This window comes from Eschscholzia californica, unplaced genomic scaffold, assembly GCF_041429995.1.
Source record: "Eschscholzia californica isolate CP2 unplaced genomic scaffold, dmEscCali1.0.p SCAF_3, whole genome shotgun sequence".
NCBI lineage: Eukaryota > Viridiplantae > Streptophyta > Magnoliopsida > Ranunculales > Papaveraceae > Eschscholzia > Eschscholzia californica.
The window spans coordinates 42,237,371-42,265,067 of NW_028238420.1; the positions used below are offsets into that span (position 1 = coordinate 42,237,371).

The window sequence follows — 27,697 nt, forward strand, 5'->3', positions numbered from 1 at the left end:
TGAAGTGAGAAAATCTATACATTAAATGAGAAAATCACTAATAAAAAGGATGTAAGAAAATCTATACATTAAATGTGAAAATCACTAGTAAAAATGAAGTAAGAAAATCTATACATTAAATGAGGAAATCACTTATAAAAATGTTGTAAGATCTTTCAATCCCTATATAAGTGGTTGTATGAACTCATTGGTGGTCACTGATTTCATCCATTTTCTAAACAATCTAGATGAGCTATTCATGCTGATGCACTTTCTTGACGCTTGAAAGGTTTGTATTTATTGAATATTCTTTCATTCTCCTCGTTTTTTTCCCGAATCACGTAGTGTAGCATACAACTTGTCATATACTTTTATTTAGTTTCAGTTTTGGCTACTCAATGTGGTTGCAGTTTGGTAGTGAAGAGTTTCAGACGGAATTCAAGGATATTATACAACAGGAGCAGATCGTGAGACCTCATAAAATGGTGGCACCGCATCTTTTGAGAAGTATGTATCTTAATACACAACATATTGACTTCTTCATATCTTTCATTATATTTCTTGAAAACACATTAAACTATAAGTCTGGTTTTCTTTCAAAACGTTCAAGAAGACATATTCCAGTTTTGTTTTTTGAATGAAGGAAAGAGTTGTAATTTGGTAATGAAATATTTTCAAAGAGTGATCTACTTAGAAATGACAACCCCAACAAAGTTATGCAAAAAATTACATCATTAAAACAAACTCTTAATGTCAAATTAAGTTCTATATGACATAATAGATTTCCAATGTTTTCTCGTAGCCCAAAAGTAAAGTAACCTTAACACGAAAAAATTCAATATTATTGACTTCTTTCCTCTGAAAATTGCTCCATTTCTTGTATTCCACATTCCCAAATTACCGCATGAGGTATTATATCTAAAAGTTTATTCTTTTCCTGATTTATGTTAACTTTTCCCCATGGGGGCGAGTATGACTTAAAAAGTCATAGGTTCTAAGCTTTCAAATGGTACTTCTGCTGATTGAACTAAAAAATGAATGCCAATTTGTTTTATTAGGATATAAAAAAGATGTCTTGGAGCGGATGCCTCCGAAGAGGGAACTAATTTTACGTGTTGAACTGAGTAGTAAGCAAAAAGATTACTACAAATCGATCTTGACACGTAATTTTGAGATACTGACTCGCCAGGGTGGTCCAGAGGTAGGAATGCCTAACTTTCGTGAACCTACCTTCTATTCTTCCTAGTTCATGGTTTAGATGATCGCTTTTCTTGATTATCTGTTCGACCTATTCAGAGTTCCCTTGTAAATGTGGTTATGGAACTTCATAAACTTTGCTGTCATGCATATATGTTAGACGGAGTTCAACCGGTGATAGAAGGTGCTAATGAAGCCTACAGGTAATCTCATTTGAATTTGAGACTTTGATTATGTTTATTTGTTCTTCAAGACTTTGATTACATTTAATTTTGTTCTTCAATCATGTATAAAGCTTTTTGATATTATTTAGAAGTTGAATTTTGTTCCTTAAATTTCTGCCTATCACTTCAACACTTATCTTTGGTTTCATTGTCTTTTTCCTCTTTCTAATTAGCAGACAATTACTGGATGCTTCTGGAAAAATGCAATTGCTAGACAAGATGATGGTGAAGCTTAAAGATCAAGGGCGTAGAGTTCTGGTATATTCACAGTTCCAGCATATGCTAGATATACTGGAAGACTACTGTAGTAGTAAGGTAAATAGAGTTACTTTTTTTGAGAAGTGTGTTGGCTTGATGCTCTAGTTACTGGCTCTATGTATGTAGTGCTGCTAAACTGCATTAATCTTTTCCATATTGTGTTGGTTGCTTTCTGAAAGAGTCAATAGTCCAAAGGGGTTGTCTCCTTATAACATGTCGCCTTGATGTTTTGTTGTTTCTCTTAAGAAATGGCACTATGAACGAATTGATGGGAAGGTCAGCGGAGCAGAAAGACAGATTCGCATTGATCGCTTCAATGATGAGAGTTCTCCCAGATTTTGTGTTCTGCTATATACCAGAGCTGGTGGGATGGGAATAAATCTTGCTATGGCTGACACAATTATTATTTATGATAGGTACTATGCTTTCCTTTTTAGATTCGATACCTATGTAATCATGTCCATTATAATTCCATTTTTATGAACCCTTGCGTTTCTTCAGTGATTGGAGCCCTCATGCTGATTTGCAAGCAATTGCTAGGGCTCACCGGCTCGGGCAAACCAATACGGTTAGACTTTGTTCCTTCATTGTTGATTTTAAGCAAGCATCTGCACCAAATTTTTGATATGCTACATGCGGCTACCATTATAATTTATTGGTGACGCATGTTGCAGGTAATGATATATCGACTTATATCACGTGGAACAATTGAAGAGAGGATGATGCAATTGACCAGGAAAAAAATGGTTTTAGAACATCTGGTTGTTGGACGGCTCGACTCACAAAATCTTAATCAGGTAATGTTTTACTTGATAGGCGACATATGTGGGGTGTTGCATATCCTACCAGACAAAAGGTGCACGTGTTTTCATTCAATGGAAAATATAAGCAAAAGCAACTTGATAATGGCATCTTTCTTTTTCTTACTTTTTTAGTTTATATTATCACTATAACCATATTACTGTTATAATTTAGGCTCAATATAGGACCAAAAATTCACGGGCCAAATTTTCTATCAAAAAGGATCCATATGCTTTTTTTGGATTCAACTCCTATGTAAGGGTGCACGGCAGCACGGGTATGCGGAGAATATGTGAGGCTTGGACATAGTTTTTACATGTTCGCATAGGTCGCATACAACGCCCAAGGCTAAAAATATTGACATATTCTTTTGACCACGATGAACAAGAAATTGGTTCTTCGGCTTAACTTCGTATATTATTATTTTCGAGTTCGTATGGTACATATTGTTGTTTTTACCTGATGTCCTGGATAGGTAATCCTTTTCTTTATAGGGGGATTGGGCAAACGCCCCAAAATAGGCCCATCAATGGGAGCCTAATCTGCGTCAGGAAAAAAATTCGTTGCAGGTCCACACGCAGGTTTCCTGTCAGTTAAAAAATGGAGGTTACAAAACTGGGTGTACTTTACGCGATATTTACAGATTTGCCATGAAAGAAAATCCCGTGTTTTTCTTACTTTCCGGTAAAATTACAAATATGCCATCCACTAAGATATTGACACATGTCGTTCCTTTTTTTCTTTCTCCAAACTGAAATATTCTCTCTCAAATTATTTCAATAAAAATTTATAGGACATTATGTTATGTACGGTACATAACAAAATGTTTAGTACATAATAAAATTTCCTATACATTCCTTCCAAAACGTAAGCTATTTTACTGAAAATTGATAAGACATTTTGTTATGTACAATACATAATAAAATTTTCTATACATTCCTTCCAAAAGGTAAACTATTTCACGGAAAGCTTATAGGACATTTTGTTATGTACATAATATAATTTCCTATACATTCCTTCCAAAAGGTAAACTATATCAATGAAAATTTATAGGAAATTTTGTTATGTACGGGACAATTTTTTATGTATTTCGATCTGGTTTAAAGATACCAAATTTGTTACTATTTAATTTAATTTTTAAGAAACCCTAGATTTTGACATTCGGGTTTTAAGATCCATGAATCCAGAAAAATCAAATATTTCACCGAATCTGACTTTTCCAAATTTCTTTACCATTTAATTTCTTCAAAGTATTTCTTCACCAATAAATTTTCATGAAATATGTTCATGTAATTTGTTTAAGAAATACTTCATTTAATTTTGATGATGAACAAGAAAAGAAACCCAAACTTGTCCAAGAAAATTTTTTCAGATTTGTTTAAGAAATACTTCATGTAATTTTGATGATAAATCCCTTAGATTTCTTCTTAAACCCCTATTAATCTTTGTTTCATTGATTTGTAGATAAAATTTTAGAGAGAGAAGAAATAAAATTTCTGTAAATTTTAGAGAGAGAAATGATGAAGAAACTATAGAGAAAAATAAGGAAAAAAGAAGGTTTGGTTGTGAATGTACGGCGCAAGGGTAAAGGAAGAAGAAAAAAAAGTAAATGTACAGCTGCAAAAGAAAAATGTCCGAAAACAGTAAACAAACTGACACTTTGGACCTGCGCCTAATCTCGTGTACACGCTGGGGTGGAATCCCATTAACCCATGACTTTTTGGGGCTCCAACCAATTTTTCTTTCTTTATAATGCTTCTTCTGCATGATGTACCATTATATAGTGAACCAATAGTTGAAGTCCCTCTCAATTGATTTGGTGTGCTGTTGGTTGATGATAATTCCCCTAGTTGCTTCAAATGGCTGTCTTCAATATCTGTGGTGTTCTTATATGTTCTTATCTTTTCTTCTGTTGTTTTTGTCCTCCGTGATGTGTTAATTTATTTTAAGTCTCTCCTCTTAGATGTATGTTTCTCCTTAGGTGATTCATGCATTGGCGCAATAAGCATTTAGTGTGACATGTTGTTTAAACATTCGTAGGGAGAGTTAGATGAACTATTGAGATATGGTTCGAAGGAGCTATTTTCTGACGAGGTTGACGAAGGTGGTAAATCTCGTCAAGTACACTATGATGACGATGCAATAGACAGGTAAATTTATTCTACCATTTATGTTGATTACCTTTATGCTTCTAGCTTTGCATATAAATATCTATCGGAAACAATATGGAGATGATACCAAGGGCGTTTCAAGAGTGGTAATCTACTCAAAATGTAAATCATCATCATAGGAATAACATCAGTTTAAATTTTCAACCCCGTCAAAAGAAAATTATTTGCAGGAAGTTCATAGATTTTTAAAATTTAGACAAAAAATTTATGGTTTAATTTCTTAGAGAAGTGACCAATGTTGTGCAAAAGCTTAAGAATAACCTAACTAAGAACTAGAAGTAACTAGAAAACTATAAGAAAACACTAAGATAGAGAGGAAGAAGAAGATAAGCAACCAATTTGTTTTAGAACTTGAGTTGTATTAAAACTACTATTTGAGGCCCATATATATAGGGGTTGGGCAATGCTAGGCTTTAGGAATTAATATCCTAGTAACTAGGAAGTCTATTGGTTTCTCTACCAGAAATTAGAAAGTATGTATTGGTTTGTCTACTATATATGAAAATAATGTTTGTAATAAAGTGCTTATCATCATTACTGAATTCTTTTGTAAGATCCCGAAAACAATAATTTCAATTAAAGGTCTCCTCTTTAAGCATGTATGTTTGTGTGCGTATATGCGTATATGTGTATATGTATGTTTATATGCATATAACTTCCAAAGTATGCATTTTTTGTTTGTTATTGTCTTTTTCCTTATGAGTTTACCTTGAGTAGACTACTTGATCGCGAACAAGCTGGAAAAGGAGAGGCTACTGTGGATGACGAGGAAGGGGATGGATTTTTCGAGGCCTTTAAGGTTTCTCTTTCTCTCATGATATCATATTATAGTGTGCGTATACCTGATTAGGCTCTCCTGCTTTTCTTTTTATCTCCTTCTGCCACAATCACAAGTTAACAAAAGTCGCCTTAAATTTGTACCATGTGATTCTCAGAATTCATTCATACCTCAAATACCATTTTGTACTGTGTGACTTATTCGTTTTGCCAAATTTGTAATTAATTAATCATGTAAAAATTTGATTAATCTGTGTTTTATTATTCCATATTTGTTTAGTCAAAATTTTTTTGGAATCGAAATTTGATACTCTGCCATGGACATTATCTTTTGAAAGAACATTATCTACTTCTGAAAGGATAAGTGTATTAGAACTAATTAGACGTCAGACTGTCAGAACATTTTCGGTTTGGAACAGTGTCTTCCTTGAACAAAGATTCTTTTACTATCTTTTTTCGATGTGTGTTTTTTTGTACTTAAAAGTGTCACGCGTCCGTATGTTGTTTGGAAACACGAGGACAAAAGCTGGACGTTTTTAGTAACATAGTATTCCTTCGGGATTTCTAATGAAAATGCTTCTTTTTTTATTTTACTTTTGGTAGGTTGCAAATTTTGGGTACATAGATGAAGTGAAAGCTGCAGCTGAAGTGGAAGCACAGAAAGCATCCATAGCGAGTCAAAACACGATCGGCAACTCAGACACAAGGGTCTACTGGGAAGAGTTGTTGAAGGACAAGATTGAAGTCCCTGCAGTTAAAGAGTCTACTGCTTTGGGAAAAAGGAGAACAAACCCTACACTGGTATCTCCTAAATTCTCTATAATACTTCTTTCAGAGAGTTGTAAAACTGAGGAAGATAAAAACATATATGATAACCTCTAGAACTGTATAATCTCTGTCTTTTGCTTAACAAACTGAAAATAATTAGAGAGATGAAAAAACTTTGTCTTTTAGTGTTTTTTAGTGTACTCCACGTCATTATGTCATCCTCTAAGTCATTGTAGCATCTCCCTCTCTGTCTTTTGCTTAACAAACTGAAAATAATTAGAGAGATGACAGAGATTCAGAAAAGTTATCATCTATGTAGAAAATTAATTACGATCACATGTTTTAAAAGAAAGTGTGACCTTTTTGTTTATTTCTGGGAGAAGAATATGTGATGAATAAACAAAAGATGGCAAGAATCCAGTGTAGTTGCTTATGCGTTGTACTAGTGGCCTGCATTCCCATTGTTTCATGATATAGGTCTACCATTCATATTTTTGGGTTTTCCTTTGCTTATTTATAGATGATGTTTGTCGAACGAGACGACCTTGCTGGTTTCGACGATACAAGTTCTGGTAGTGAGGATGATGACAGTGAAGCTGAAATGTTTTCATCTGGAACAACGTCTGGAAGGAAGCCTCATTCAAAGAAGAGAACAGGTGGTATGTTTCTTTACTCTAAACTCGTGATCAATGATTGCATGTGCACATATTTGTTCAACCACTTCGTTTAAAACTTTGACAGGGGATAGCAATGAACCACTTCCGCTAATGGAAGGTGATGAGAAATCGCTTAAAGTTCTCGGGTTCAACCAACGCCAAAGAGCAATATTTGTTCAAACATTGATGAGGTATGCTATGCAGGTTCAAGTTTCAAAACGAGAAAAAATGTCAATGCTTCTGAAATATGTGGAGGCTATTTTCCAAAAGCTAATGTCAGGCTCTTTTTTATTGCAGCTTTGGTGTAGGTGATTATGACTGGCACAAGTTTGTTCCCTACTTGAAGCGGAAGTCTTTTGAAGAAATCAATGAGTATGCGTTCATATTAGAGTTTGTTTCAAATTTTAACCTATAGATATATCTTTTAAATTAGATATCAGATATGAGGTTGTTCAACTCATAAGTGAGTGAACTGACCCGTGACTTAGTAATTGTGCAGTTCTTTGACATTATGCCCTACTTCAGGTATGGGATGCTCTTTTTAACGCACATTGCCGAAGATATAACTGAATCACCTTACTTTTCAGGTGATTGTTCCTTCAACACTGTTTTACGCATACTTCGCTAGGCTTGACATGATTAATTCATATTGAACTCTTCACATACCATTTTACATATGTTATTTATTTTTTTGTCTTATTTCGTATGTTGTTATGTTTTTTGCAAAAGATGGTGTACCAAAAGAAGGACTTCCGATCGAAGACGTCCTTGTCAGAATTGCACAGTTGCTTTTAATCCAAGAGAAGGTAAGTTACTATTCATTTGAAATTCTTTTTTCTCTGAACCAATTCGCATGTTAATAATCTCCAAAAATGATGCATAAACAATAGTTTTTTCGTGATTAGTTGTTTCATTTGGATAGAACAGAACAAGAGAACTTTTTGTCTTTGAGTATATCAATTTAATTATATAAGCAGGAGTTCGTGAGCAAGTCGATTGTTTGTTCTGCATCTAATTTATTTCCGAATGAAGTTCATACCCCTACTAATATATTGGTATATAATAGGTGAAGTTTTTGCAACAACAGCCTGGTTTTCCACTTTTCTCAGAAGAAATCCATTTACGCTATCCAGGATTGAAGGATAGAAGGTCATGGAAGGAGGAACATGATGTATTACTATTGAGTGCGATTCTGAAGTATGTATAAACATAATTCTTGGGTTATTGTAGTTCTTATGTAATATAGATCCTATTTAACATGGACACGTACGAAATACGTGCATCAGTGATCAACTCATACAATTGTCTTTGTGATATATATTAACATGTCTAATCACAAGTTTTATGTATTAGCATTGTTATCACCTTCTGATGATGCTGTTTTCTATTATTTGCTTTATACCATTAGGCATGGGTACGGAAAGTGGCGAGATATTGTTGAAGACAAGGATCTAATCATTCAACAGATTATTAGTCAGGAGAAGAATCTACCCTGCGAAAATATTTCTTCCTCCTACAGTTCTCGCATGAATCAGAAAAAAATGGTTGAATTTATTAAGAAACGAGTGCTTCTTTTGGAGAAAGGACTCAATGCAGAGTTGCAAAAATTGAATGTAAGTTGAGCTGCTCATTCTTTTAATAATAAGTTCGCCTGATTTAATGGCTTTTTATTCCTCTGGTTAGTGGTTACAGATATTTTGCCTGTTTTATTTAGTTTCATTTTTGTTCTCTTGTCAACCTTTCTAAATTCCTAGAGTACCTTTATCTAACATGTTTAGTGTTGAAATCTCTAGAGGACAAGCTTACTTGCGAAGTTCGTCCACCAATATTAGGAATTTAGGATTAAGAATATATTTCTATAATTGGATTACGCAGCTTGCAGAAAAAGTATATCGGTTTTACTATGAGAATGACAAGATTTAGAGTTTACTTATCTTTTGCTTTGAAAGTGAAAATTTTATCAGGAAATCCTTTGCACCAAATGAATTAAGAGAATACACCTAGCAGTCCTTTAACAGACACACGTGAGAGGCTCGATATAACCCACTAGTATTATCCATTTGAGCTCCTATTTCTGGCAATTCTGTCAGCAGAACTCGGAAGTACAGTCACATCCTTATGGATATCTGATAGAGGCAAGCCATCCGATTACAGTTTGATATACGCTCATTTGATTCAACTTGGCTAATTTATGAAGCCACTACTAATATCAATGACGAGATGAACGTGTCTTTGCTTTCTTTGATGGCTTATATTTCCTAGATAAGGTTTTTGCTTCTTCTTCTAGACCATTAGCAATTATTGACAATCGGCAGGTGCACGAGTACTTCAGGAGGTTACATTTTCTTATTCGACTTTGGTTGTGTTTCTACAGGCTGACTCTGAACAAAGCGTGACAGCAAACATGGAGCCTGGGGTTGTAGGTGTCGATATTCCTACTTCTGTGGAGAGTGATGTCAAACCTGACAAAGACAACAACTCGAAATTTGTCGAGCCAGAAGTGGAAATAGCTGATGCTGTACCAAACAAGGACATCGATCTTAATTCTGCACCTAAATTAGCGGACTAGAATCGGCAGTATATTAGTGTATTGTCTGAAGTTGTATTGTATTGTGTAAAGAGATGTAGGCATGATATAATAGGGCCGACGTAGGCCCAAAGCCACCAAATGGATCTGGGCCCGTGTTTGGGGTGGTTGTGTAAGGGTCCAAAGTTTGTAAGTTTATATACAAGGAAATGCAAAGTTATTATTTTTGGTAAGTCGTTTTTGTTGTCCAATAAATTATGGTTAGCTATTATTTCTTATTTGAATTTATATAAGTTATTGATGAAAATTGTAGTTTGCCATCTTAACACCTAGTATTTTTCTAAAAAATGTATGACACCCAAATTTCACACAAAGTTGTTGGTTATAATAACTCATCTCTCGTTAACCTTTAGAAACAAAGCAAATTGTCCTATTTTTTAAACTTTTACAACTTGGAAAAAAAATTACAGCACAAATACTTAGAAGTTTTAATTTTTCTTCTCAAAATTTGTTACGTTGGATATCGAGCTATTTCCAAGCAGTTTGGCCGAAAGAAAGATTATAAGTTGCTAATGGATGCAATACAGTAAAAACGAGTTTTTTAAAGGTAATAAAAACCTTAATTTCAAAATTCGCATTAGGTCCCCATGAACCTAAAGCCTGTCTGATAATAGATATATCTACAATATGTATTTTTATGTACTTACATATAAATTACAAATACATAAATTTATGATCTATAGCCTTTACCGCTAAGCTATAACTTAAATCATGGTACAAACTGTTACAATGTCATTAATATTTTGAAAGCGACATACACAATTTAAAATACGAGACATTTGATTACGTTATGGTCCAAAGAGGCCGCTTTGACTCCGTTGGGGCCGGACTGCCCCAACATCTATATAATCTATTTATCGAATTCTTTCTCTCATTCTTACTTCTATAATTATTAAGTTTCTTATTTTTTCCCATCCCATTATCTATCGAAAGAACCAAATCAATTAATCGATCAATTAAAAGAAACAGAGACATTCTTTTAGCATTCCGAGCAAATAATTGATCGAACCACTGTGATAACTTCCTCTCAGTTTGTCATTTAGTTAGTTACTGATGGTCAATTTCAGCATAGTTACAATTTAAAGCAGAAACATCTTTATACATCAATAAGATGTGATAAGTGTCCTAACCACCAAATTTGAAGTCTTAAAAAATGGGCCTCAAGGACAACTAAACCAATAGCTTAACGTCCATCTAACTACGTTGTTGATACCTTAAAACCTTATATTTAATAATCATGGATTTCACTTTTGCTGGGAATCGAATTTGGGACCTCTAGAATTTAAGAATACATGCACTATCAATTGAGTTATTAGTTTCTTCTTTTTTTTGTTGAAAGTTCAAGCTATCAGTTGTTGGTTCGAATCAGAATCACTGAAACATACAAAAGCATTGAAAAACAATGGTCACGTTTCTTTTTAATCTTGGCATTTGATTCCACGAGCAGGATAAATAGAAAAAAAAGGTAAGTAACACAAGCCACCAAACGCCCCTCAACAAAGTTGTAAATGTCGTTAGGTGTTTTTGAATTACAGATGGTGACTGACGAGCGTACGTAACTGGGTCAAAGGTTAGTCTATAACCCATATCTTATACGAAACAAACTCATGGCCAAAACACTAAGACTGGTATTTTTCTTTGCCCATAAGACTAAATATTCATTGTCAATTTTAAAATGGGCTGAAACTTACTGAATTTTTTTGTCGTACGTAGTGGTATGTTTTTTTTATGGTTTATACGACAATTACTTGGTTTCCTTAGAAACATCCATTGTGACTTTATCTACTTGTGAAGCTGAATATGTAGCCGTTAGCTCTATGGTTTGGCATGTCATTTGGTTAAGAATGTTTAATAGAGCAAGATTGATTTTGAATGATACTTTATTCATCTCATATGAGGAGTATATATAATGTTACATGATAGACAGGAATAGAAATAGAGATTAGGGATATGTTAACAATTTCCGAATACTGGTAACTATATATTTACAGATAATATTATTTCCTATATAATAATATTATTTCCTATATAATAATATTCTTTCCTATATGATAATATTGGGTGATTCACGTTTCCATGATTCACGCCAACACTCCCCCTCAAGGTGGTGCATAGATATCACCAATGCCCAACTTGACAAGTGAATCAGTGAAACTTTTACTGGGTAACGCCTTTGTTAGAATATCAGCTAGCTGTTCTGTTGACTTAACATAAGGAATTTCAATAATTTTTTCCTCTATCTTCTCATATATGAAATTCCGATCAATTTCAACATGTTTAGTTCGATCATGTTGCACTGGATTTTCTGCAATATTAGCAGCAGCCTGGTTATCACAATATAATTGCATAGCTTTGTCAGGAGGAAACCCAAGCTCCCCCATAAGTATTTTCAACCATAACATCTCACATATACCTTTAGTCATTGCCCTGTACTCAGCTTCTGCACTTGACATGGATACGACCTTTTGTTTCTTACTCTTCCAAGTGACTAAGTTACCACCAACAAATGTGAAATAACCAGAAGTAGAACGCCTTTTTTCACCTTTGCCACCCCAATCCGAGTCTGTATATCCTATAATATTCGTGTGTCCATGGTTAGAAAACATAAGACCCTTTCCTGGAGCTGATTTTAAATATCTTAAGATTCTTACAACTGCCTCCATATGAACTTCACTAGGATTGTGCATGAACCGGCTAACCACACTAACTGCATATGCAATATCAGGCCTAGTGTGAGATAAATAGATCAAACGGCCAACTAGCCTTTGATATTTCCCTTTGTCAGCTGGTACTTGGTCAGGAAGCTCTTCCATCCCATGATTTTGTTCCATGGGTGTACTTATCGGCTGACAATCAAGCATGCCAGTTTGTTTCAACAAATCAAGGACATATTTCCGTTGAGACAAAAATATTCCCCGTTTTGACCGAGTAACTTCAATACCGAGAAAATATTTTAAACCTCCAAGGTCTTTCATATCAAACTCAGAAGACAAGTAGTCTTTTAGCTTCCCTATTTCTTCATAGTCGTCACCTGTCACAATCATATCATCAACATAAATAATCAACGCAGTTAGTCTACCATCTTGTCTTTTTAGAAACAAAGTGTGATCAGCATTGCTCTGAACATATCCATACTTTTTCATAGCTAGTCGAAATCGGCCAAACCACGCTCTGGGTGACTGTTTCAAACCATACAATGCTTTCTTGAGCTTACACACTAAATTAGCATCTTCAGTAGAACTGTAACCGGGTGGGAGACTCATATACACCTCTTCATGTAAGTCTCCATGTAAGAAAGCATTCTTCACATCATATTGTTGTAAAGGCCAGTTAAAATTCGCAGCAAGTGACAACAATACTCGAACTGTATTAATCTTTGCTACTGGAGCAAAAGTTTCTTGATAATCAACACCATATGTTTGAGTGAAACCCCGAGCAACTAGTCTAGCTTTATATCTATCTATGGTTCCATCAGGTTTATGCTTGATAGTAAAAATCCATTTGCAGTCAACTGGCTTCTTTCCTTCTGGAAGTGGTACTAAATCCCAAGTTTCATTCCTGTCAAGGGCACACATTTCTTCACTCATTGCCTTTCTCCAAGTTGGATTTGCCAAAGCATCCTGAACTTTAGTTGGAATAATAATATCACTAATTTGATTTACGAAAGCCTTGACTGAAGTAGGTAGATGATCTGTTGACACATAATTAGCTATGGGATACCTCATACTCTTTGAGTTGTCAGGTGAATATCTATCTGGAGGCTTACCTCTAGTGCTTCTAGGTGGCAAACTATACCTGTCATTACTTAGAGCAACTGATATATCATTGTTAGTTAAACTGTTAGTATTAAGACTCGGTTCAGTACATACCTCAGTTTCAGGAACAGAAGGAGACTCATTGGATGGTACCGCAGAGAAGGGAGTAGTATTAGTAGTGGATATATGAGTACTTGGTTCTGAATGAACAATCATAACTTCTTCTGCAAGATTCGATGCTAATAAATCTGGTACCGCAATATTAGTATCTTTATTTGACTGTTCTGGTTCTTCAATGAAATCTGGAAGTAGCTTCCTCCAATTCATCTCTTGGACAACAGTAGTCTCCCCCGGAAGAGAAGAATTGGATATCGATGAGGAAAAATACATCTCATGTTCAGAGAATGTTACATCCATAGTGACAATCGATTTACGAGTAGGTGGGTGATAACACTTGTACCCTTTCTGATGAGGAAAATAACCGACAAACACACACTTCAAAGCACACGGATCTAGCTTTGTACGTTGATGTTTAGGAATGTGAACAAATACTACACATCCAAACACTCTAGGTACCAAAGTCAACTGAGAAGGTATAGATACATATTGAGAAAGTTTCTCTAGTGGTGTTTTGAAATCCAACACTTTACTTGGGACACGATTAATTAAATAAACTGCAGATGTTATAGCGTTCTCCCAGTAAGTTGGTTGCATACTAGCACCAATGAGACTTGCACATGTCACTTCAAGTAATTGACGATTTTTCCGTTCTGCTACACCATTCTGTTGAGGAGTATGTGGACACCTGGTTTCATGAATAATACCATGTTCTTGAAAATATTTTCTTAACTCATGATTAACATATTCACCGCCGTTATCCGAACGAAGAATCTTAACCGTAGTAGAAAATTGTGTTTGTATCATCTTATGAAAAATTTGAAAGCATTCTTGTACGTCATTTTTGTGTTTCATAAGATATAACCATGTCATACGGGTACAATCATCAACGAATATTAGAAACCAACGATAACCAGATACTGTAGATACCGGAGCAGGCCCCCAAACATCAGAATGAACTAACTCAAAGGGTAACAAAGTTTTATTTTTACTAGAGTAATAAGAAGCACGATGGCTTTTTGCTAAAATGCAAGTCTCACAATTAAAATTTGAAATATCACAACCCGAAAATAGACGAGGAAATAAATATTGTAAGTAACCAAATGAAGCATGACCTAACCGCTTGTGCCATAACCAAATCTGATCTTCCTTAACATGAGATGACCCTGTTACTGCTAACCCTTTTCTGATGCAGACATCATCCACATAATACAACCCCTTTCTCTTAGTACCACGCCCAAATATCTCCTTGCTGTTGAGATCCTGAAGTAGACAAAAACGAGGATACATTAATACTAAACAATTTAGTTGCTCGGTCACTTGTGCCACAGACAAAAGATTATTAGATAATGAAGGAACTAGTAATGTGTGCTCAAGTGATAACGAGGGTGTTAAATTAACAGTTCCGGATTTAGTAACGGGTACAGATACACCATTAGCATTATCAATATGAGAACAGTGAGGTGCACCAGGATTAAATAATATATTAGCATCATAGGTCATGTGATCCGTAGCTCCAGAATCAATGACCCAGCCAGGATCCTTTGAAGCATCAGAGGAGAGAAGAGCGAAACTACCTGATTGTTGTATCAATTTTGGATCAAGAAGAGTGACACCAGAAACCGATGGTTGTGTATCAGAAACAGAATTCACTTCTGGATATAATTGATGTGGTGTTGTTGCAAGAGCTGCTTTTCCTCCACCCTTCTTATTTTTCCCTTCTCGTTTCCGTTCATTGTAACTGTCCCACCAGTCTGGATATCCGTTCTTCTTAAAGCAATTTTCAATTACATGCTTAGAACTACCACAATGTTTGTATCCTCCTGACGGACCATTAGGTAAAGATGGCCCTGAAAGTTTAGCAACCATAGCCATATTAGTATCAACATTTAGCATTGTGTTTCGGCGTTGCTCTTCACCCCTAACAATTGCAAAAGCCGAATCTAAATTCGGAAATGGATCTGTACGAAGAATATCACTTCGAACACGATCATAGACATCATCGAGACCTGCAAGAAATACATAAACTCTATCTTCCATAATTTCCTTCTGTCGAGCAAGAACAACATCAGGTTGTGTAAATTGAATTGGTTTACGGTAATCCAATTCATCCCAGATAGCACGTAAATCAGCAAAATATGTTGATACAAGTTTACCAGTCTGTCTCATCTGCATAGATTTACGTGTTAAATTGTAAATTACTGACCGGTCTGCTCCTTCAAAATAAGTCCGAGAAACAGCTTCCCAAATGGCCTTAGCTGTTGGTAAACGAATAAATAAATTCATCACATCTGGTTCCATAGCACCAATAAGCCATCCTTTAACAATTGCATTTTCCATACACCATTTATCATAAATAGGATCTTGTATTTGAGGTTCAATATTTCTTCCATTAATATAACCTAGTTTACCTCGTCCAGCGATAAACGTCTCAACCACTTGTGACCAAAGTGAATAATTGATACCATTCAATTTTACACCATAAGGAATAGACATAGGCTCACTAGTATAGATAGACGATTGTCCGGTGGTCATAGTCTGAGAACCAGATGGAACTGTGATTGACATATCTGATGAACCAGACATCTTATAATGTAGGAAGTATATAATATATATTGATAATAATAAAAGATGATTTATAATCAATATATAACACAACTAACCTTAATAGTAGAGATAATGGATGACAAACACTGTCAACGACACCAAAAGAAATTGAAGATGCCAAAAAAAACTTCGTACCTAATCAAGATTAATACAACCTAGATCCAGAAATACTCTAGATCTGGACACAACCAAACCTTGATGTTATGATAGTAAAAGCGACCGTCGGTGATGTATGCTCCGATAGTCGACGTAGCGGAAGCGTAAAATTTTTAAATAACCTGCAGTGATGCCATGTTTAATAGAGCAAGATTGATTTTGAATGATACTTTATTCATCTCATATGAGGAGTATATATAATGTTACAGATAGAAATAGAGATTAGGGATATGTTAACAATTTCCGAATACTGGTAACTATATATTTACAGATAATATTATTTCCTATATAATAATATTATTTCCTATATAATAATATTCTTTCCTATATGATAATATTGGGTGATTCACGTTTCCATGATTCACGCCAACAAAGAAATATGCTAAAGCATCTTCAATGCCCTCAAGTCGGTCCAACTGAAGTGTTTTCTTAACAACAAATCGACAATTGCTTTAGCTAAGAATCTTGTATGTCATGAAAGAAGCAAGCACATCGATACACGATTACACGCTATCATTTTATTCGTGAACATGTTAAAGAAGGTGATTTTGAAGTGATGTATTATAAGTCTCAAGATCAAATAACGGATATATTTAAGCTTTTGAAGCATGATGTCTTTAAAAGATTGAAGTGGATGTTTGGTATGAGAAGCTATTGAAATTTAGTTTAAGGGGGGACGTTGGAAGTTGGACATTAAACCAAACTGGCTTGGCCCATTATTAAATTAATGAGGAATTTCGTGAACAGTAGAAAACAAAAAAAAAAATGGGTTAAGAAATATGATTAAATCTAATGCTTGTGGGTTTTACGGAAAAATATTTTTTCTAGCGAGAGAAAGTAAAATGAGAATAATGTAGAAGAAACTTGAAGAAGAAGACATATATCTAGTATGAATCTTGTGTCTAAGGCAAAAACTAGCTTCAATATCTAGTTTATTATTGTGAGAGAACTTTGTATGTTTTACTTGTGAGATCGTGTAGATCTAAAGAAACATTATTCTATGAAAGTAAGTTGATGAAATTTTTTTGAGTTTATTTGAGTGTATTAGTGTATCTATACATTCCAATCTCTAACAATTAACTCGAGGGCCAATCTCCGTCAGATTTGACTTCACATTTTTAGAAATTTCTCCCTCAACTATTTAGTGATATTAGGAGTTAGACTACACCACCAAAATGAAAATATATATGGGAATGAGCCCCATTTACGATTTTTTCCATCAAATCTCAGTTAAGTGGTTCGCTTGCCAACCACATGAGTGAGTTTTGACAAAAATACCTTTCACAAAATGTTGTTTATTTTGGCATTGACCCCAGTTGTTTAGCAATATTAGGATTACACCCCTAAAATGAAAATGTGTCACGGTTTGACGTCCAATCTCTATTTTTGTGTCAATTATCAGTTAAGTAGGTCGCATGCCAACCACATGCATGAGCTTTTTATATTGTAAGTAACAAATCTAAAACCAACTAAGGACTTAGACTGTGTCAAACTATTCAATATTAGGAACCTTCTCTGATCTCTCTAATTAACCAAACCAATTGGACAAGCCATATGTTGAGTAAGACTTTTTTATATGTTTCCTATGGGTAGCCTATCTAATTTGGTCAGACTAGCCGAATCCGTCTCAGACTTCGGGTATCTTATTTTCCTTATATTTTTGGCTTTGGATCGAGCTCTTTAACTAACTTCGAGTTTATGAAGCAGTCATTTTCTGCTTAGATTAAGGAATTTGCGATCTTAGATTCTTTTGGCGTAACATTAAGATGAATTTTTCATCATAGAAACTATCTCTCAAAACCGGTAAAAATAAGCGGAAGATGAAATCGTACTGAGAAAAATATAAAGTGGAACTCTAAAACACCGAGACTTGGAAGGTAACCAGTCAAATATAATTTTGATATTTCATTTTCATTGAAAATTTGGTATTTGTTTGTGGAGGGAGTTAATTGATTTTTCTGATCATAAGATTTTAGGTTCCTTTATATATGAATTGAAAGTAGTGTTCGTTTTCTTTCAAATTCAGATTTAAAACGACCCGAGTTGCATACGTAATTCGGGTGTTTAATTTTTGTTTGAATCGTGATATACGACTTGTCAGATTTGGGTTTATTTTGGTCCATTTGAGTCAGGGAAGTCAAATTCAAACAATGAGGAAAGAACTAAACATTATCTTAGTTATGTGAATATACGACTTGTCAGATTTGGGTTTATTTTGGTCCATTTGAGTCAGGGAAGTCAAATTCATGAGAAAAGAACTAAACATTATCTTAGTTATGTGAATACTCGTTTCGAAGTATTTTTCCTCTCGAAATTGTATTCAGTTGGTTTGGCTGGGACTACTTAGTTGGTATTTGACGAAAAAACAAGAATGACGGTCAACTATAGATATATTTGTGTTTTGAGGGTGTAGTCCTAATATTGGTAAATAGTTGGGAATAAATGTCTAAACAACTTAATGAAGGGTATTTTTGTCAAAAATCGCACAAGTGGTTGGCACGCGAACAACTTTTATGATATTAGACGGAAAAATGAAAAATGGGGGTCCACCCCAAACATATTTTTATTTTCAAAGTGCAATCCTAATATCGCTAAATAGTCTATGGTCAATGTGTAAATAACCGCTTTGACTTTCCAAAATACCCTTCTTTTAATTTCTTTTTCTATCTCTGATCCTCACAACTTTCTCACTCCTTCACCATCGTCATCTCCTTCAAAATTTCTTAAACTTCAGATCTCTAATATTTTTCATTTTCATCTTCATCTCAATTTCTCTCAAAACCTGGAGCATAATTTCTTCTCTTTGCTCCTCTCTCTCTCTCTCCCTCCTACCCTTCTCCTCCATCTCCTCACAAAAAGAAAAGGAAAGGGAAATGAAAAGAGGGCATATCTGGTTTGAACACAAGGAAAATAACAAGATATATTCTTTCCATTATGTTCTTCACAAAAGGAACTATACAGTTATTAGGAAAAATCTATTATGTGTTTTTCATTTGTGTGGAGGGATATTTTTGGAGCCCCTCCCCTTGAAAGGAAAGAGAGAAAGTAGAGAGAAAAATAAATACTTTTGTATGTAGGGTTTGAGAGGAGAAAGAAATAAAGATGAAAATGATGAAAAACGCCATTTAGAAAGGGGAAAGACAAAAACAAAAAAAAAAAATATAGGTATAAAGTATATTTGAAGGTTAATGGAAGTTATGGTCCTTAAGGAGATGATGCAAGTGTAGTGAAGTTGATGAAATGAGATTAGCTGAAGACAAAAGAAAGGTTGAAATAATAAAGGCCAGCGTTTTGGGGAAAGCTAAATAGTTTCCGGGGTGTGAAATTTTAAAGAGAATATGTAGAATTTTGAAAATTTTCCGGGGAAACATGTTTTATGGGGAATATTTTCTAACACCTCATGTATTTGCCACCTCATCGTCTTCATCGGTGAAGATCGCCGGCCAGCCAATTTTCGGCCGGCGACCTTCAACCATAAATTTTTTTTATTTACTCCCTCCGTCTCAAATTAAGAGACCCAGACCTAAATTCCTACAAATTTTTCACATTTTTTTTCTTCCACTTATACCCTCATTTGATGCTCAGATTAGTGAGATTCCTCTTTTTGGTTTAATTCAAATTAAATTTCTTTAGCAAAATAAGTGGAAGAAATTAGATTTTATTTAATGATAAAATTATTTTCAGTAACAATTCAAATTGCTCATGCCATTGTAAGGTATTTTTGCTTCCAAATTAGATTGTTACCGAAAATAAATGCTTGAGGAGAAATGTATAATATAGAGATAAAGGAAAATGTTGGAAATTTGATGAATTTTATATGATAAAAAAAGAAATGGGTCTCTTATTTTGAGACAGATCAAAAGGGAAAGTGGGTCTCTTAATTTGAGACGGAGGGAGTATTTATTTTTCCTTCTCCTCTCTCTCTCTCTCTCTAAATCAGATCTAGAGAGAGAGGAGAAGGAAAAAAAAATTGACCAAGCCTTCAATGGACCTTCAAAGGGTCTGTTCCAGACCTCCATTGAAGGTCTGCTCAGACCTTTAATGGAGGTCTCCTCTCTCTAGATCAGATCTAGAGAGAGAGGAGAAGGAAAAAAAAATTTTCTTTTTATGGTTGAAGGTCGCCGGCCGGAAATTGGCTGGCCGGCAACCTTCACCGGTGAAGACGATGAGGTGGCGAATACATGAGGTGGCAGAGAGAGAGAAGTGAGGTGGAGGGAGAGAGAGCTGAGGTGGAGAAGCTATTTTGCTTTCCCCCTAAATAAAATTGTCAAACAAAATTGACCAATTTTTGACCAAGTCTTCACACCCCGGAAACTATTTTGCTTTCCCCAAAGCGCTCGCTGGCCATAATAACACATAGTTAATTTTAAAATGTCAAAAACCGATTTAACTCTGACTTAACAAGTCAATGGACTGAAAAAAAAAATAAAAGAAAACTATTTTGAAATTTCTTGTAAAGGAAGGAGCAAAGGGGAATACTGATCCTAATTTAGGGTGTCAGTCTAAAAATATCCAATTATTTTTCTCTCTATTATTAATCTTCTTCTTCTCTCTCCCTCTTTTCAAACTTCAATGGGGTCGTTTTGCATTGTCAATTTCTTTGAAAAAGACAAACTCTATATAATCAAAATTAACTTCTAAGAGGGTTATTGATAATCAAGTAGAAGATGTGAAAGGTCAGAAACCGTATGTCAGTTGTTTATGGTATTCTTTCCATATCTAACATGGTCTTTCTGTTCATCCACATTGAATTGGTCCCCATCTAGCATACCAATGGGCAATGGCTAGCTTGGATTGTAACTAAACGCCCTTAATTTGATTTTCTCTTGTCATTATAATGTCGGTGCATTCGATGTTACCCAAATTTCAAATTTTATACAAAATATAGTATTACTGAAACTCAAATTTCAAATTTTTTTATAGCACAACACTACTAAAGCTTAAATTGGTCCAAAAATCGGAACACAAAATTGTAAACTGCAAACTGCATGAAAAAGAACCACTTGCTGTGGTAAATTTTAAATATTTCACCCACCAAAAAAAAAGTAGAAAAAGGAAATAATTTTTTGGCTAGCCTGCTAATCTAACCATTCTTTTGAACAACATTTCGTGTTCATATGGTTCATGAAAGGAATTCTACTGGCAGAATAGTGCATATCAATAATAGAAAAGAGTAGCATGACTAAATACGAAACACTGAACTGCAGTATAATAATACCATTAGTAGCAAAAACACGGAAGGGTCAATATGCGCCCCAGAAAAATACCATGCATAAGGCCACCCCTCTCTTATCCGTCCTCGCGGACCTTAGACTGAGTGGTCTGAGATCTACGAACAAGACAAACGAACGGCACTCAGACTGATTCAAATCCCGACCACCCAGACCAAACACAGATAAGGTCTGATTTGAATCCCTTCGTATAGTCATGTCCCAGAGGCTCTAATAGAGAACGTGGGATATGACAATGTTTTGGCCCCTATAGACCCTCAAAGCACTAAACTTTTTTTTTGTTGCAAGAAAGCGCTATATAATGTTCATAAAAAAAAAACACTATACTTGTAAGTGTAGTACGCATGCATTGAAAAATGTGGCTCCACAACCCTATAAGATGAACATATATAGATAGACACAACACTGACCACACCCATTGGGTGTTCAGTGTACCACACATGAACATGACACCACAATCTTTCTCAATTAGTCAATTTGGATCTTTCCATTTAAAATTACACAACCACAATCAACCCCAAACTTAGGTAAAACCTAAAAACACCAACTACTGTACACATCCACATTCAATCCCAAATTTAGAAAACCCTAAAAAACCACCAAGTACAAGTGTACAACCCTATCTAAATCTCAAATTTAGAAAACCTAATAATACCATGTAGTGTACACAACCACATTCCATCATCCCAAATTTAATAAACCCTAAGAACCTAAGAAGAAAACATCAAAAAATTTAACAAAAAAGAAAAGGAAAAACATCAAGTTAACAACTTAGAGCTTAAGGTTCAAATCAAGCTTTTGTAGTCCCCCTTCATCATCACTTCTAGTAGTAATATTCAAATGACCACTTCCACTACCATTCCTTCTTGACCAAGAACCATCAACCTCTTCACTAAATTTAGCTAAACTTGACCCAGATCCAACGGCCGAACCGACTCGTAAATTGTCGGAAGACGATAACAGTCCGATTACGGGTTGATGATCTATGACAATTGGTGATTTAGATGACATTCCAATATGGTATCCATAAGCATGTGAAGAAGATGGAGTTGATGAGAATGGTAATGAAGGTGGGTTTTGAAGGAGAGAATGAGTTTGAATACCTAATGATCTATTATTAAAAGAAGAACCATGAAGAGGTAAAGAACCCATACTTGAAAATTGGTAAGGATGGTGCAAGTTAGCATAAGTTAAAGAAGCAACAAAATGTTGGTTTCTTTTTGCTAAAGTACGCTCTCGTTTATGAGCATTTTGATGTCCTCCTAAAGCTTGAGAACTATAGAATTTCCTCTGACAGTACTTGCAAGAAACAACTTTTGGTTCATCTTGATCAGAGACTAACTGAGAATCAGGATGAATTTGAGGTTTTCTTGTTGAAGAATATGAAGAAGAACCCACATTCAAACAATCAATTAGGTTAAGTTCTTCAGGGTTAAACCCATGATGAAGATGATTCTCATCAGAATCTGTAGCTGACAAGTTTAAATCTAGAGAAAACCCTTGGTTTATGATACTCTGTTTTTGATTTTGAAAGGTGGGTTTTTGATTTTGTGATGAGTTATCTAGTATTAAACAAGAATCCGATGAAGGGGAGATGATACTTGATGAAGAATCAGAGTAAGAAGGTTCACTAGGGATGGGTTGTGATTTCATTGGAGAAGAGAAGATCTTACTTTAACTGGGTATTTCTGGTTTCTTTGATTTGTGAGTGGTGGTTGAAAATTGGGCTTAATTGGATGAGAGAGAGAGAGAGATACTTGCAGGGCTTTAATGGTAAACTGGTGATTCAACAGAGTTGTGATGGTGGGTTATGAAGGATGTCTTTTTGTCTTCACATTACAGTCTACGGATTTTTTCACAGTAAATCAGTAAAGAAAGAAATGGATATATTTGAAAAAAGTAAAATAAAGTGGTAAACCAAAATGGATGTGGGTTAAATTGATTAAGGGAAATTTTCTATGAACTGTCAGTTTTTTGTTTTACTTGCCGTATTGTGGGTAAATTTTTCACTTATTTTACTGTGAATAGCAAAGAGAAATGGCGGTGCATATAAATTTATTTTAGTTTTAGAAAAAAACAGGTTGCATATAAATTTTTTGAGATTGGGCCTCAGCTTTATAAGATCCGTACTGCTTACAGAATTTATCATTGACATAGACTATAATGTAGTTGTGGGTTTCATAAGCAAGGGTTCTAACCCAAGATCTAAAATTTTAGTGAAAGAAAAGTGGGATAGGAAGTGTTAGGGCACAATCAAGTCTTTGTTAAGGCCACAATCAAGTAGTAAGACAAGTTTAAGAGAGAGAGAGAGAGGGAAAAGGCGGTGGCATTGGAGGAAGAAAGTGGTGGTGGTCGTCGGCCAAAATCAAAAGTTCCTGTGAGGTCCGTCGGGTAGTCAAATTTGAGGAAGAAGACGATGAGTGCGTACCAGTAATATGTAAATGCCTTTGTGAAAATCTCATGTTGCTTGTGGTGCCTTTAGTTGCGTGAGCCAATTGTAAAAGTTGTTTTGCCCCTAACACTCCCAAAATGAGACATATGACTTCATTTTTAGATTCTCATATTTTCCTTTTTTTTTTCTTTGAATTAATCCTTACATATTTGAGACACTACTTGTTACCGTTGCCTAAAACAGCCACACAATTGTTTTGAGCCCAAGAATAACCAAAAGAAAATACTTCATAAACGGAACAAGTATTTTAGGGGCAATTCATTTTGTTATTTAAAAATATAATAAAAATGTTTTACTCTTATTTTTCTATTGGGACTCAAGAATTATTACATCATTAAATAGTATGCAATCTATGGATACAAAATGAATATATTCCATCATAAATTGAATAAATTATGTAACTATCATCTTCTCCATGAGCTCTACATTTACATTTTATCTGCTCCTCTTATTCTAAACTATTGTTTTATGCTTTCTTCTATATGATAGAGGCGAATAAGTAGCATGGAATCTCAAACCTCAATTGTGACTTGTGAGTATCTCCTAGCCATTTTTACCTAAATACTAATTAATATTGAGCATCTAATTAATATTGAGCATCTCAACAAAAAAGAAATATTGAGCAAAAACTCTTGGAATTTTGGACTTATTATTAATAAAATAGTATTTATAAACTCAAAATTAATATTAAGTAATCATCATTAAAAAAAATAGAATTATGAACTTTTGTTACTCTTTTTTATGGATGACTAAGGCGTCATTATAAAGGCATTGATACATTATCAAGATGTGATAAGTATGGTAAATATGCCGAAAGCCCAGCTAAACTAGATGCCTAAACCCCATCAAACTACTTTAATTAAACATTTAATAACTCAAGTTCAATAAACTATAGATTCCACCTTGTTGGGTGATGGGTCATGAAAATGTCCCATCTGAGTCGTTTAATTTAGTCGAGTTAGTTCGTTTCGGGTCTTTATTACAATAAAATGGTTGTTTTCTTGATTAAGTGTCTTTTGCAGAGTTAGGTATGAAAAACGGTTAAAAACGAACATGAAGGGTATTTTGGTCATTTGGAGTCAAGGACATTCTGGTAATTTGGCCAAGGTCAGTGCATAGTTGAAAACTAGAGCCCAAGACGAGCCTATAGGAGAAAACAGAAGTCAATTCGGAGTTCGGACGAGGGAATTATGTGAAGTCAAAGTCAAGTCAACATTTGATCAGCATTCGGTACAATGTTGGGTACGATTTTGGCCCGCGGTATACCTACCGACACCTGTCGAGATCCAGAGGCCGTCGCATCCAATTCCGGTGTTTCCGCAGAGCATCGAAATGGACCTTATAGGTCTGATCCAGTGTAGCGCGTCGCGACTTGCTTCTGTGGTCCCGATCCCACTTTCTAATCTTGGCCGTCCGCTACCGCGCAATTCAATCCAACGGCCACCAACCCTTCCACAGGTTAAACACGATGGATCCCGTCACACAGTAGCTTCCGAATTTCCAGCAGGTTCCAGGCGTCGACACGTGTCCATCCTCCATCAGCTTCACAAACCCTAGCCGCCGGACTTTGTTTGAATAATTTAGGGTTTTGTGATTTTTAACCCTAGAAATTCCTAAAATGACCCTTCCTTTATTTTTTCTACCATTTAACCCAACTAAATCCTAACTCTATATAAACACTTTTAGAATACCAACTAGGGCCTCCTCTTTTAGCATCCCTTTCTCTCTACCTTTTCTAAACTAAAAAACCCTAGCCTCAATTCTTTTCTTTTACTACCCATTCCACCATAATTTCTTTTCTTATCTTCCTTTCAAATCTCCCTTTTCTTTTCTGATATCTTCTCTACAATTTCTTTCCACTTCTAATTTCTTCATAACTTTTTCTCTAAATCTCTTCTTCTTCTATTTTTCTTCTATCATCAACTCAAGTGTCATTATTTGGATTTGGAGCATAATTTGGATCATACTTGGGAACCATTGGAGCAAGGAATTGGTGATTTCTTTTCTTTGTCTCATTTATTTCCATGTATTTTATTTTATCAATGAATATGTATCTAAATTCAATGAGTAGCTAATTTTGTATCTAGGGTTGTAGAGGAAACCCATATTTGGGCTTATTTTGAGATATGCTATTGATTAATGAATCCTTCTATTGAGCTTCAATGTCTATTAATTGTTATTTCATATAGATTCTATAATCTTTTTATTGTTCATGCCTCATAGTGAGATATTTCATGCTTTTGTTAAGTTATTAGATGGGATATGCTTATAGATGATGAGTGATTGTTAAGGAATATAGCTTTTATATGATAATCAATTAGAAATACTTGATTTTGAATCGTATTATTAAAGAATATCTTCCGAAATCTAAATAGTTTATTATGTTAGATTTTGAGTTATACATGAAAAAAAAGTGATTTGTTGATTGAATGCTTGTCTTAAGTAGTCCATTTATGTGGTGGAATCAAGAACCCTAGATTTCTTTCCCACCTTGATTTCATTCTTATTAGTCTATTAGTATTGTTTTCTTTTTAAAGTAGTTTTCAAATCAAATCAAATTTTCGAAAGGGGTTTTAATTTAAGATTTAGGTAAAATTGCTTGTCCTTTGGAACGATTCTCAGTCTTATTATAAGTACTATAACTTGATCCCTACACTTGGGGAATAGACCTATTTTAGGCCTATCATTGGTAATCAAACTTGGGACCTCTAGAATCTGGGAGTGCATGTCTCGCAAACTAAGCTATTAGTGCCAAAATTTTGTTACTAATATTCATGTTTTTCTGTAAAGTTGTGTGAACTTACAACTTTTCATAAAATGTTCTTTTGTGTTTTTATAAATAAGTGTTTCGGAATCAAAATTAATATTACCATTTTTATGTAGAAAATGATCTACCAACAAGATTACTTTACTAATTATAATATGTTCTTAAATCCCAAATGTGGATCACAAATTACTTCGTGTTGATTCGCGAAAGGTTTGTCATTCCCAGAGACACGATTTGCTCGAAACCTTTAAATAATCTCAAGTGGAAAGGGAGCAAATATTGCTTTATGATTTTTAGAAAATTTATCTTTGAAAACAAAATAAAGAGTGACAAAGATTACTGATTTGAAACGTGTATTATATACATTGTCCTTGAAGCAATATTTGTTCACCCTCTACTTGAGATCACTTATAGGTTTCGAGTAGACTACCACCCTGGATATGACAAGCCTTATATAAATCTACACAAAGTAATATGTGAAGATTTACTTGATGAGCACAAAAACAATTAAGATTTGACAAAAAAAAATTTGTTGTAGAACAAAACAAAAGGAGAATTTTATTTTGTATATTCTAATTTGGCTACAAGTTAACCTATTTATAGGAGTAAGATTATCCTGTCAACACTTGGTTGTCTAAAGAACATGATCCGTCAGCTTACTCTCCAAACATGCCAAACCTCTACTAGTGAACAGGAAATTGCTAGTGATTTAGTGTCGTTTTTTCAGAATTTATTCGAGGCAGAAGCAATCAGCCAAGCCCCTACGGAGATACTTAATGCATATCATGTGATCTCAGCCAAATAATTGGGCTACATCTCTAGGGTGGCAACTAAAGACGAGATAAAGGAGGCAGTAATGGGAATGGGTTCAATAAAAAGCCTAGGCCCAGACGGTTTGCCGTGTCATTTCTATCAACATAGCTGGGATACGGTGGGACCAGATCTTGTAACATACATTTAAACCGTCTTTAGCACAAGTCAGATCAGTCCGACTATTAATCTTACTACTTTGGCCTTAATCTCTAAAGTTAGACACCCGAGTATGGCCTCTGAATTTCAACCGATATCACTATGCAACTCCGTATATAAATTCATCACTAAAATTTCGAGGAATAAATCCGGCTTTACTTGGAACAATGCATCATGTGGATCCAGAAAGCTTTTGTTCCCGCTAGACAAATCATGGACAACATT

The 27,697-nt window shown here is 34.8% G+C and overlaps 2 protein-coding genes across 2 annotated transcripts; one reads left to right on the top strand and one right to left on the bottom strand.

Annotated features, from left to right (window-relative positions):
- Positions 1–309: 309 nt before the first annotated feature.
- LOC147550468 (CHD3-type chromatin-remodeling factor PICKLE-like) lies at positions 310–9,591 on the top strand. Its single transcript, XM_086670208.1, has 18 exons — positions 310–486; positions 1,038–1,180; positions 1,276–1,379; positions 1,577–1,715; positions 1,905–2,074; positions 2,160–2,226; positions 2,333–2,455; positions 4,500–4,609; positions 5,348–5,462; positions 6,011–6,208; positions 6,696–6,834; positions 6,917–7,022; positions 7,129–7,203; positions 7,357–7,418; positions 7,561–7,637; positions 7,898–8,028; positions 8,240–8,444; positions 9,206–9,591. The coding sequence occupies exons 1-18, from the start codon at positions 378–380 to the stop codon at positions 9,398–9,400; spliced, it is 2,268 nt and encodes a 755-aa protein (XP_086526334.1). The 5' UTR covers positions 310–377; the 3' UTR covers positions 9,401–9,591.
- Positions 9,592–22,055: 12,464 nt separating this feature from the next.
- Positions 22,056–22,937, bottom strand: LOC147550469 (zinc finger protein 3-like). Its single transcript, XM_086668459.1, has one exon. The coding sequence runs from the start codon at positions 22,935–22,937 to the stop codon at positions 22,056–22,058; it is 882 nt and encodes a 293-aa protein (XP_086524585.1).
- Between the last annotated feature and the right edge of the window lie 4,760 nt (positions 22,938–27,697).